The following is a 12,944-nucleotide window of genomic DNA, read 5'->3' as shown; positions in this document are numbered from 1 at the left end:
GCCTTTTGCCTAGTGTTTTGTTCCACTCTTGCCGCCCTAGTTTCCGTCATATCGGTGTTATGTTCCTGGATTTTGCGTTCCTTATGCGGTTGGGTGATAATGGGAACCCCTTGATAGTTCACCTTGAATAAAGCTTTTCCAGCAATGCCCAACCTTGGTTTTACCATTTTCCACCTAGCCTCTTTTTCCCTTGGGTTTCCGGAGCCCGAGGGTCATCTTATTTTAAACCCCCGGGCCAGTGCTCCTCCGAGTGTTGGTCCACCTCGTGAGCCGCCGGTGGCCACCTGGGGCAACTCTGGGCTGGCCTACCGGAAGTTTGGACAATCTGAGTGTGCCCTGAGAACGAGATATGTGCAGCTCCTATCGGGATTTGTCGGCACATTCGGGCGGTCTTGCTGGATTTGTTTTAACTTGTCGAAGTGTCTTTAGAACCGGGATACCGAGTCTGATCAGAATTTCTCGGGAGAAGGTCTATTCCTTCATTGACCGTGAGAGCTTGTCATGGGCTAAGTTGGGACTCCCCTGCAAGGATTGAACTTTCGAAAGCCGTGCCCGCGGTTATGGGCAGATGGGAATTTGTTAATGTCCGGTTGTAGATAACTTGAACCTTAACTTAATTAAAATGAATCAACTGTGTGAGTTACCGTGATGGTCTCTTCTCCGTGGATTCCGGGAAGCGAACACGGTGTTGGAGTAATGCTTGCCGCAGGTTGTTCTCTAGTTACTCATTCGCGCTTTGCTATCTCTTCTCGTTCTCTTTTGCGAATAGGTTAGCCACCATACATGCTAGTCGCTTGCCGCAGCTCCACATATTTTACCTTGCCTTTCCTATAAGCTTAAATAGTCTTGATCGCGAGGGTGCGAGATTGCTGAGTCCCTGTGGCTCACAGTTTACTTCCAAACCAGATGCAGGGCCAGACGACTCCATTCCAGATGACGCGTTAGAGCTCAAGTGGGAGTTCGACGAGGACTCACGCCGTTACTATGTATCTTTCCCTGATGATCAGTAGTGGTGCCAAGTTGGGGCGATCGGGACCGTGTCGCATGTTGGGTTGGTCTTTTATTTTGGCACCATAGTCGGGCCATGAGTGATTGGATGATGTAATGCTATTTATGTACTTTGATTGACGTGGCGAGTGTAAGCCAACTATGTTACTTTTCCCCTTATTATGTATTACATTGGATGTTGTGATGATTGCCTAACTTGCGACATTGCTTTCAATGTGGTTATGCCTCTAAGTCGTGCCTCGACACGTTTGAGATATAGCCACATCGAGGACATTACACCCGCAGCGAGAGGCGCGCGAGGGCGGGACCGGCCGCCGTCGGGAAGGGGAAGAGGAGGGGAGTGTCCGACCTCGTCCTCCGCAGCTCGACGCGGAGGTCCTCCACGCCGCAGTGGGCGGCGACAACGAGGTAGCGGCCGAGCCCACGGGAGCGGATCGAGAGGGTGTCGATGACGAGGGAGTAGCGGTGGATTCGCCCGCGTCGGCCCTGGGACTGGCGCAGCTCGAGGGCCTCGAGGAGCTTGGTGGAAGAGGGAGTGGAGTGCGGGCGGGGGTGGTGGTGGAGGGAGGGGGACGGGTTCCCGTCGTCCTCCCAGCGGCGCGCCCAGAGGCCGCACCAGGCGTGAGAGAAGGACGAGGGGAGGTTGGCGGACCTGAGCGGGAGGAAGGTCAGGATGTGCTGTTGTAGCGGCTCCAGTAGTGCCGAGAGGTGGTCGTCCTGGCCGGTCTCGCCATCTTCTGCCGGTGGCTGCGGTCTCTTCGCGGTGGCGCCGCCGCCAGATTTGAGCGCTACTATTCCCCACTCCACTGAAATCTCCACACACTCTTTTTCTGAGTGGTGTCTCCACGCACACTCAAGGCAATTGTTCTTGACAGGCCAGGGTGGGCCATAATCTTGCTTGGCTGGAGCTCACGGTTTCTCTGAACTGCACGAGGTAGAGCAACCGTCCTGCTCCTCCGAGCTCCATCATGTTTGCTTTCAACCAGCTGTGCCTGGACCCATTCGTCTTCCTCTTCAAAGCAGCAGTAGCGTTCTTCCTCTGCATCGAGCAAAAGGCCCGACGAGGCGCTGTTCAGTAAAGTTCAAAATGGTCGTTCAGATAGCACCATATATAGTTTGCTGCTTGCTAGTCCTATAGAAAAAGAGATCTTTGATTAGGAAATGTAGTTAGAGAGGTTGAGGGGACAAGGTTCAGAGATGAGCTTTATGTTTAGGAGATATTACAGGTCGCCGTGAGGCTCCTGGAGCTTTGTTTTGTATTCAAGTTCTACATTTATACGCTGGCCAATCAGAAGTTGTACTACGGCTACATGCCGACGGCCGTGAACTTCTACTATGGATGTACGCAAGGTTCTACTATTCCGTTAGACAAGGTCCATCTAATTCGTGATTGACAAAATTTAACCCTCCATGGCAGTGCCTATTATTTTTTAAATCACAAAAATGGATGCATATAGTTGACGAGAAATACATATACAAAGTGTTCGAAGGTTGGAAAAAAGAGATAAGAAAAATTAATGTTAAAAAACAAACGAAAAGGCATTTATACCAAAAAAGAGTTTACCCAAAAGTAAGTCTAGAAGTTGACAAAACCCCAAAAGCCTATAAGTTTAAAAAAATCCAAAATTTTACTTTTCAAAATTAATAAAAACCTAGAAGTTCAATTTAGAATAACAAATCATTTGATTTTTACCGTTTAAAAATCCCCGAGAAGTTCAGTTCAATAAACCTAGGAAGTTCAAATTTTAAAACCTAGATTTTCCTTCGTGCTAAACAAATAAAAATAGAGAAGTTCAAATAAAATAACAGAGAACTATACGAAAAAATCAAATTATTTCAGCTTCTAGGAAAAATCAAAGTGGGAAATTCTAATTTTGAAAACTTTGTTTGATGCTTAATTGAAAACATATTTTTTCTAAAAAATAGGACTAAGAAGTTCGAATTAAAATACCAAAGAAGTTCAAAGTTGATAAAAACATGAGATTCTCGTTTTAAAGAATAACTAATAAGTTCAAATTTAAAAAAGGGAACAACAAAAAAAGTTTTAAAAAGATTTTCCCTATTTTTTTTAAATTCGGATTTCCCTGATTCTAAAGATTAAATCAAGAAGTTCAATTTTAAAAAACAGATTAATTCAATGTACATTAAAAACTGAGTTTTTCTCCTTACTGAATAATAAAACCAAGAAGTTCAATTTATTAACATGGAGAAGTTTGATATTTAATTAAAAACTCAAATTTTTTTGGTTACTAAAGAATAAAACAAATAAGTTCAATTCAAAATAACGAAGAAGTTTGATGTTTGCAACAAAACTACAATTTTCATATTTCTAAAAATACATAAAATAAATTCAAATTAAAAAAGTTAGAGCGGTTCGATATAGAAGTTCAATGATTATAGAAAACTCAGATTTTCCTCGTTATTAAAGAATGATAACAAGAAGTTCAAAAATAAAAAACAAGAAGTTCAACTTTTAAAAAATAGAGCGTTTCAAAATTTAATAAAAAATAATTAAGAAATAAAACCAGGAAGTCCATATTAAAAAGATGGAGAAGTTCAATGATTATAGAAAACTCAGATTTCCTCGTTATTAAAGAATGGAAACAAGAAGTTCAAAAATTAAATAACAAGAAGTCCAACTTTTAAAAATAGAGCACTTCAAAATTTCATAAAAAAGGATTGAGAAATAAAACCAGGAAGTCCACATTAAAAAGATGGAGAAGTTCGATGATTATAGAAAACTCAGATTTTTCTCGTTATTAAAGAATGGAAACAAGAAGTTCAAAAATAAAATAACAAGAAGTTCAACTTTTAAAAAATAGAGCGCTTCAAACTTCATAAAAAAGGATTTAAGAAATTCAGATTAATATTCATAAAAAACTCAGATATTTTCACGTAACCGAGAGAAGTTCAGATTAATAACTGCCAGAAGTTCACGTACTACACGGTGTGCATTTGGTATTAAAAAGGAATAAAAAAGCAAATACTAAAAGTTTTCTTGTTATCAGTTCAAGTCCTCGGTCGGCGAAAGTTAAAAAAATTAGTGTGAGAGGGGTTTGTACGAAAGGAGTAGCATTTGTGTAACACTAACGAATGGATGAGAAAATTACAAACGAAAATATGTCACAGAAGTTCAATGTGAAAACAACATGAATTTCAACTACTACGCTGAATGAATTTCAGATGAAAAACTTTTAAAATCATCGTGAGTATGAAAAAAACGATCAATGCGGGAAAGTTATGTGCTTACAGCAACTTTCCACTGGTATATCACTTGCTCAATTCCAGTGAGTGGATGGACAGTTACGAGCAGAGGATGGAGACCTACGAGCAAAAAAATCACGTGAAAAACAGAGTGAAGTTCAGGTACACGCGCCGAGAAGTTCAGGTCTTCACGCGGTGCATTTTCGAAGAATCTCTTTCGCGATAAAGGCAGAACGCATGATCTCTCTGTTTTTGAAATTACTTAAAAACGGCTAGGAATCAGAGAAAACCATCAACATGAAAAAGTTTTGCATTTTCCCTAGCTTTTCAGCGGTATATTATTTGCCCCATTCTGATAAAGTTTGTAGAAATTACGGCAAAAATACGTTTTTAGCCATTTTCAAAACTGACATAAAACCGTAATGAATTAGGAGAAACAATGTATACAAAAACGTTTCGCATTTCGTCAAGCTTTCCAACGCCATATCATTTGCTGCATTTGGACATACGGTTAAAAAATTAGCTCGAAAATACGAACTCAGTGGAACTTGTACCGTTTTCTAAATTACTTTTAAACCGTTCAAAATTAGAAAAAAACTTTTAACATGAAAAAATAGCGCATTTTCATAAGCTTTCCAACGCCATATTAGTTGCCTTAATTGGATTAGCCGTTTAGAAATAGTATCAAAAATATGAACTCGGGTGTTCTGTTTGCGAAATTCTACGATTTTCTGAATTACTCTATAACCGTAGGGAATTAGAGATAACTTTCAACATGTGGAAGGAGTGGTTTTGCAGCAGCTTTCCAACGCCATATTATTTGTCTCATTCCGATAAACGGTTTAAAAATGCGATTGAAAATATGATTCACGTTTTTTGTACGAAGAAAAAATGGTTTTCAAAACTGCTCTTAAACCACTTACATTTTGCCAAAAAATTAGCTTGGGTCATGATACTAGTGTCCATATCTTTCCAACGGCATATAGCAAACCCCATTTGGACACCTTTTAGCTGAAGTTCAACCTAGCACACAGGGAAGGTCAGGCGCGTTACTCGGGAAGTTCATGTTGTGATCATAATATTATTCTGATCCCGTGATCAGAATAGTGTTTATGTATATATATATATAATATTAAAGGACGGAGGCTTTCATAGTTCTCCATACATCATCCCTTCATGTCCATTTATTTTATGTTAAGCATAAAGATCGATGGCTGAGATTAGAATATAGATATGTTACCTGTGGTCCATCTGAAAAAAATCATAGCTACTCCTACAATCGTGACACGTACATGCGGCTGGGCTCTCTGTCTTTGTCCGCATTCACCGTCCAAACAAAGAGAAAATTTCATCCCGACCCAAAAGGGAAGAAAACAAAGACGGTGACATAAAACATAAGCATCCCCATGTTTTCATCTTCCATCCCAATCTCCCCATAATTCTAATTCCTGTTTTTAAGGTCCATTATTTCTAATTCCAATATATCACATTTCCTGTCCTTCTGGAGTCCACGCAACTCATGTCTCCATTTAGTAGTGCAACCGAACCAAACAAATATTGTTGTTGGCCCAGGTGAGGCGACAACGAGGCCGCACGTCAGAGGAGAAGGTCGTAGCACGAGTGAAGGAAGGATCACCAGGCTGAATCTCGGCGAAGCAACGTCGGCGGTGCTCGTTCTATCAGGGTGGGGAGAGATGTGTGATTAGGGCGTCTATTATGGATAATAGAGAGGCTCCAGGGACGTCGACTTCATAGCTGATGTGGGCGATGAGTGATGGCTTGAGCGACCTCTGCCGCTTCCGTGGCGTCTGCAAAAGCATTGGCATCGGGTTTCTTTTTGAAGAGAACGTTCATGGACAACAAGTCGTAAGACATGATAGGCCTCCTCTCCTTCCTCAATGGCAGCCAGGACTTCATCAACGTCATGGATCAAGACCTGTATGTGTGCACGATCGGAAGGTGGCGAGGCAAGATCTGGAGGATTCTGCATGTCGCCAGTGCGACCCGCGAGCTCAACGTTCGCCCGGTGTGCGGAGAGCCGCTGACGGGGCAACGTATCCATCATAGCTAGGAAGGACTGGGCACGAAGATCGTACGCTTCCATCTAGTGACATAGGAGGTCATATCACGTGAGACTCCATGTACCTGCTTAAGCCGATGTTGAGAATCATGGAGGAATCGGACGCACGGGTATGGGTGACGATCCTCGGGCGGTTCGGATACTGGGATGGGGACGCGTTGTTCATCGGAGAGCACGACTGTTGCTGGTTGCACAATTGCATGAAGCCGCATCCCTTGCGAATCACCTCGATGCGGCAACCCTTGCAACGGGGGCACCTACGCTGGAGGGCGCTCACTCAGAAGCTGCTGCTGAAGATACGCAAGGAGGAGGATTTAACTTGAGATCGGATAATAGCTCTCCGAGCGGCCAACACGCTGACAAGACTCCTGATACGTCCATTTTGCATCATGTTTTTACATCGATAATTATTGCATTATGGGGTGTTATTACACATTATGTCACAATACTTATGCCCATTCTCTCTTATTTTACAAGGTTTACATGAAGAGGGGGAATGCCGGCAGCTAGAATTCTGGGCTAGAAAAGTAGCAAATATTAGAGACCTATTCTGAACATCTCCAAAAGTCCTAAAACTCCACGAGAGTTATTTTCAGAATATATAAAAAATACTAAGCAAAGAAAGCACCAGAGGGGGGCCACCCACCATCCACGAGGGTGGGGGGGCGCGCCCAGGTGGGTAGGGCGCGCCCCCTGCCTCGTGGGCCCCCTGGTGGCCCTCTGATGCCCATCTTTGGCTATATGGAGTCTTTCGTCGAGGAAAAAATTATAAGCAAGATTTCGGGAAGAAACTCCGTCACCACGAGGCGGAACCAATCTAGGGCTCCGGCAGAGCTGTTCTGCCAGGGAAACTTCCCTCCGGGAGGGGGAAATCATCACCGTCGTCATCACCAACGATCCTCTCATCGGGAGGGGGTCAATCTCCATCAACATCTTCACCAGCACCATCTCATCTCAAACCCTAGTTCATCTGTTGTATCCAATCTTTGTATCCAAACCTCGGATTGGTATCTCTGGGTTGCTAGTAGTGTTGATTACTCCTTGTAGTTGATGCTAGTTGGTTTACTTGGTGGAAGATCATATATTCAGATCCATTATGCATATTAATACCCCTCTGATTATGAACATGAATATGCTTTGTGAGTAGTTATGTTTGTTCCTGAGGATATGGGAGAAGTCTTGCTATAAGTAGTCATGTGAATTTGGTATTCGTTCGATATTTTGATGAGATGTATGTTGTCATCCCTCTAGTGGTGTCATGTGAACGTCGACTACATGACACTTCACCATTGTTTGGGCCTAGAGGGAGGCATTGGCAAGTAATAAGTAGATGATGGGTTGCTAGAGTGACAGAAGCTTAAACCCTAGTTTATGCGTTGCTTCGTAAGGGGCTGATTTGGATCCATATGTTTCATGCTATGTTTAGGTTTACCTTAATACTTCTGTTGTAGTTGCAGATACTTGCAATTGGGGTTAATCATAAGTGGGATGCTTGTCCAAGTAAGGGTAGTACCCAAGCACCGGTCCACCCACATATCAAATTATCAAAGTACCGAACGCGGATCATATGAACGTGATGAAAACTAGCTTGACAATAATTCGCATGTGTCCTCGGGAGCGCTTTCCTTCATATAAGAGTTTGTACAGGCTTGTCCTTTTCTAAAAAAAGGAATGGGCCATCTTGCTGCACCTTATTTACTTTTATTACTTGCTACTCGTTACAAATTACCTTATCACGAAACTATTTGTTACCGATAATTTCAGTGCTTGTAGAGAATACCTTACTAAAAACTGCTTATCATTTCCTTCTGCTCCTCGTTGGGTTCGACACTCTTACTTATCGAAGAGGCTACGATAGATCCCCTACACTTGTGGGTCATCTAGACTCTTTTCTGGTGCCGTTGCCGGGGAGTGAAGTGCCTTTGGTAGGTGGAATTTGGTAAGGAAAAATTTATATAGTGTGCTGAAATTTACTGTCACTTGTTACTATGGAATATAATCCTTTGAGGGGCTTGTTCGGGGTATCTTCACCCCGACCAGTAGAGCAAAGAGTTGCTCCTCAACCTACTGAAAATGTTTACTTTGAAATTCCTTCGGGTATGATAGAGAAACTGCTAGCTAATCCTTTTGCAGGAGATGGAACATTGCATCCTGATTTACACTTAATCTATGTGGATGAAGTTTGTGGATTATTTAAGCTTGCAGGTATGCCCGATGATGTTCTCAAGAAGAAGGTCTTCCCTTTATCTTTGAAGGGAGAGGCATCATGGTATAGGCTATGTTATGATATGGGATCATGGAACTACAAATGATTGAAATTGGAATTTCATCCGAAGTTTTATCCTATGCATCTTGTTCATCGTGATATATAATTTTTGGCCTCACGAAGGAGAAAGCATCGCCCAAGCTTGGGGGGGGGGCTTAAGTCAATGTTATATTCATGCCCCAATCATGAGCTCTCAAGAGAAATGATTATTCAAAAAATTTATGCTCGGCTTTCTCTTAGTAATCGCTCCATGCTCGATACTTCTTGTACTGGATCTTTTATGATGAAGACTATTGAATTAAAATGGGATTTATTGGAAAGAATTAAACATAACTCTGAAGATTGGGACCTCGACGAAGGTAAGGAGTCAGGTATAACACCTAAGTTTGATTATGTTAAATCTTTTATGGATACCGATGTTTTTCGTGAATTTAGCACTAAATATGGGCTTGACTCTGAGATAGTAGCTTCTTTCTATGAATCCTTTGCTACTCATGTTGATCTCACAAAGGAGAAGTGGTTTAAATATAATCCTCCCACTGAGGTAGAAGTAGTTGCTCCTATTAAAGTTGAAGAAAAGACTATCACTTATGATGATCCTGTTGTTCCTGCTGCTTATATTGAGAAGCCACCTTTCCCTGTTAGAATAAAGGATCATGCTAAAGCTTCAACTATAGTCAACAAAAGTAATATTAGGACACACAAACCCCCTGAGCAAGTTAAAGTTGAACCTAAAATTGCTATGGTTAAAGATCTCTTGGCCGATAATATTGATGGGCATGTTATTTACTTCTGCAATGAAGCTTCTAGAATTGCTAGACCTGATGCTAAAAATAAACATAGACCTATTGTATGCATGACTGTTATTTCCGTTAAAATAGGAGATCGTTGTTATCATGGCTTATGTGATATGGGTTCTAGTGCAAGTGCAATACCTCATTCCTTATACGAAGAAATTATGCGTGATATTGCACCTACTAAGATAGAAGATATCGATGTTACCACTAAACTTGCCAATAGAGATACTATTTCACCGGTTGAGATTGTTAGAGATGTTGAAGTCTTGTGTGGAAAGGTTAAATATCCTGCTAATTTTCTTGTTCTTGGTTCCCCACAAGATAGCTTTTGTCCATTATATTTGGTAGACCCTTCTTGAACACTGTTAATGCTAGGATAGAGTGCGAAAAGGATGTTGTTACTATTGGTTTGGGTGATATGTCTCATGAGTTTAATTTTGTTAAATTTAGTAGACAAACCCGTGATGAGGAATTGCCTAGTAGAGATGATATTATTGGTCTGGCTTCTATTGTCGTGCCTCCTAGTGATCCTTTAGAACAATATTTGCTAGACCATGAAAATGACACGTATATGAATGAAAGAAGGGAAATAGATGAAGTATTCTTTAAACAGGGACCTATTCTGAAACACAACTTGCCTGTTGAAATCCTAGGGGATCCTCCTCCACCCAAGGGTGATCCTGTGTTTGAGCTTAAACCATTGCCTGATACTCTGAAATATGCTTATCTTGACGAAAAGAAGATATATCCTATTATTATTAGTGCTAACCTTTCAGAGCATGAAGAAGAGAAATTATTGAAAACTCTGAAGAAGCATCGTGCTGCTATTGGACATACTTGTAACATCCCAAATTTTCAATTTGGAATGTTATACATTAGACCATCATTGCATATCATAATTTATTTGCTTTTGGTTTTGATCCTAGAAATTCCACGCAATTCAAGGACCCACGGAGAGAGTTGGGGATTTCATTATTTTCATATTTGAGTTTTCTCGAATTTTGAGAATAGGATCATTTGATTTTAATTATTTTATCATCAATTATTTCTATTACAAAAATATGAGAGAGGGAATAAAATGACTTTCCCAAAATAAAGAAATATTGAGGATTTAATAATAAAATCAAATAAGATTTTATGTCGGAGTTTTTCGGTATTTTATTTGAATTTAGGAAAAATGTGCGTTTTTCAAAATTGCATTGCGGCCCCAAATAAATGTTCACCTTGTGCGGCTTGATTTTAGAAGCCCGGGAAAATTTATTTCGGGATTTTTGGAGTCCGTTTATTATTTATTTTATTTGTATTTCTGCGTGTAATTATTAAAAAAACGCGAACCGACTCCGGGCCGTACCCGAGCGAGACTCCGCCTGGGGGCAGCCTTTAAATAGCCGCCGCCCTAGCCCACCGCAGCTGCCGCCAGCCCAGAGCCCGCCCGCCGCCGCCAACCCTAACCCTAGCCGCGCCTTGATCCGCCGCCGCCGGAGCCGCCGCCGCCACTGACCCGCCAGCCGAGGTTGCCTCGATCCGCGCGCCGTATTTTTTTTGAAAAAACCCGTCGGTTTTCGTCGGTTTTTTTTATTTCTGTTTTTTAAAACAGATTGGTTTTTCTGATTTATTTATTTAGCGAGCGTTCGTCCGTTCGTTCGTTCTAGCGAACGTTCGTCGTTTTTCTTTTTCTCGGATTTTAATCCGCGATTTTTCTGATCGCGATTCCTGATCCAATTTTTGTTTAGTATAACTTTTCGCTCGGTTATCGGAATCCGGCGATTCAAGCGCCTGGAGTTTCGTCTCGAAACCCTCTATCCGTTTAACCAACTTAAACAAGTTTTTGCCACTGTAAAAATTGCCCTAGATCCAGAATAGTAAACGAAGCCTGTTTCTTTTACCGTTTGACTTTCGTTGCTTCGTTTGATTTGATTATTTTTGCAAACCGGAGTTCTTAAGTTGAACCTTCTGGTTAGATCTCTTATTCAAGTTTTACCTGTGCATTAGATGAATACTTATTGTATGCTTGTTTGTTTTTCTGCGATAGAATACCCGGAGTGCGCCGCCTGTTACTTCGAATCGCTAGGTTTCGTGGATCATCGGCAAGGCAAGTAACACTTTGATCATACCTCCTACTACCCAGTTTTATTGCATTAGATCAATCCTCAAACATTGCATGATTAGGATCTAATTAAATTGTGGGATGGGAAGTAGTTGAGGTAGTACCTATTACCTGTTATATTATCAAACCTTTGGGAGTTACTTCTACGTTTGCTTACTATTGCCATGCTATGCTAGTAGACATGGAATTGGGTGAGTGATATCCATGACAGATGTGAGTTTGTTAATTAATGGTTTATCTAAGGTGGAAACTTAAACACACATCTGGGTGGATTGAGGTACCTGGGTATTCCAGGATTGCCTGTTTTTCTTTATGGACCGCCGCCCAGGCCCAAAGGGATCATGAGATTTTTCATACTAGAAACTTCCATGTGCAGCCACAAGCTATTATGGGCTCTAGCATAGTTGATTAAGTCGTGCGAACTCTTACAGGGTAGACTAGAAGATGTAGGGGAAAGTAGGTGTAACGGTCTATCCATCGTAAGGTGCTAGCGCTTCTGAAAGACTATGTCTCGGTCATCCGTTTTCTCAAACACCGTGTAGTGCGAGAAACCAAACGGAGGCGATCGAGTCTTATGGGGAAAAGTGCGCAAACCTCTGCAGAGTGTATAAACTAATCATGGTTAGCCGTGTCCCCGGTTATGGACAACTTGAGTATCTAGTACTTGGATTATCATGTGAATCTCAACATGTTACTCTAAATTAATTTTGTTGGGTTTTGTTTAATGATGATGCTTAATTGGGATTGAGAATGCTGTCAACCATTCTCAATGTTTAACAACTACCATGATAGTTAATTAAAATTTATTCCTTTGTAGTAGGGAAAAATTGGCTTTACGCAAAACTATAACCATAGAGCTTTCCACCAGCCAAATATGCATATAGAATAGCTATTACATTCCATTACTCTCTATGTGTTACTCTGCCAGCATATTCCATGTGCTGACCCGTTTCGGGCTGCAACGTTAATGTTGCAGACTTTTCAGACGACGATTAAGGAGTTTTTAGCTCGTGGTTCTATACTCAGTGATGCCGTTGGAGTTGATGGACTCACTTATCTTCCAAGCCTTCCGTTATTATCGTTATTAGATGGCCTTAAGCCATATTTACTGAATAAGTTCTCTATTAAGACACTCGATGTAATAAGTTCTCTATTAAGACACTCGATGTAATTACTGATCCAGGGATGACACCTGAGCACAAAGATCAGACCATTTGAGGTCTGGTCGCTACAGAGATGGTATCAGAGCACACGCTTACTGTAGGACACGACCACTAAGCTAAAGACCTAGAACACTATTCACTCTCTTCTCTTCTGACCTCTCCTCTTTTCTATTCTTTAGGATGGCGGATGCAAGGAACAAGTTCACGCAACCGGATGACGATACACCCTTTGGACGCCACTTGAAGGAAGTCACTAGATACCTGAACATAGGAGTACCAAGCTTCACCGGAACCTACAACGCCACTTTACCTGAAGAAG

General features: G+C 41.5%; 1 protein-coding gene across 1 annotated transcript in view; it reads right to left on the bottom strand.

Annotated features, from left to right (window-relative positions):
• Positions 1-1,281: 1,281 nt before the first annotated feature.
• The window catches only part of LOC147985156 (uncharacterized), a 45,257-nt gene continuing 33,594 nt past the window's right edge, over positions 1,282-12,944 (bottom strand). The window contains exons 2-3 of the mRNA XM_087541437.1: positions 1,922-2,076; positions 1,282-1,838 (exon numbers count right to left, since the gene is read on the bottom strand). Coding sequence (XP_087397563.1) covers positions 1,282-1,838; positions 1,922-2,076 — 712 coding nt within the window. The remainder of the gene's footprint in view (positions 1,839-1,921; positions 2,077-12,944) is intronic.

This window comes from Triticum urartu, chromosome 2A, assembly GCF_056163025.1.
Source record: "Triticum urartu cultivar PI428250 chromosome 2A, HENAU_Tu73, whole genome shotgun sequence".
In the NCBI taxonomy this organism is placed as follows: domain Eukaryota; kingdom Viridiplantae; phylum Streptophyta; class Magnoliopsida; order Poales; family Poaceae; genus Triticum; species Triticum urartu.
Note: the sequence above shows the minus strand (reverse complement) of the source record. Positions and strands in the feature narration are given on the sequence as shown.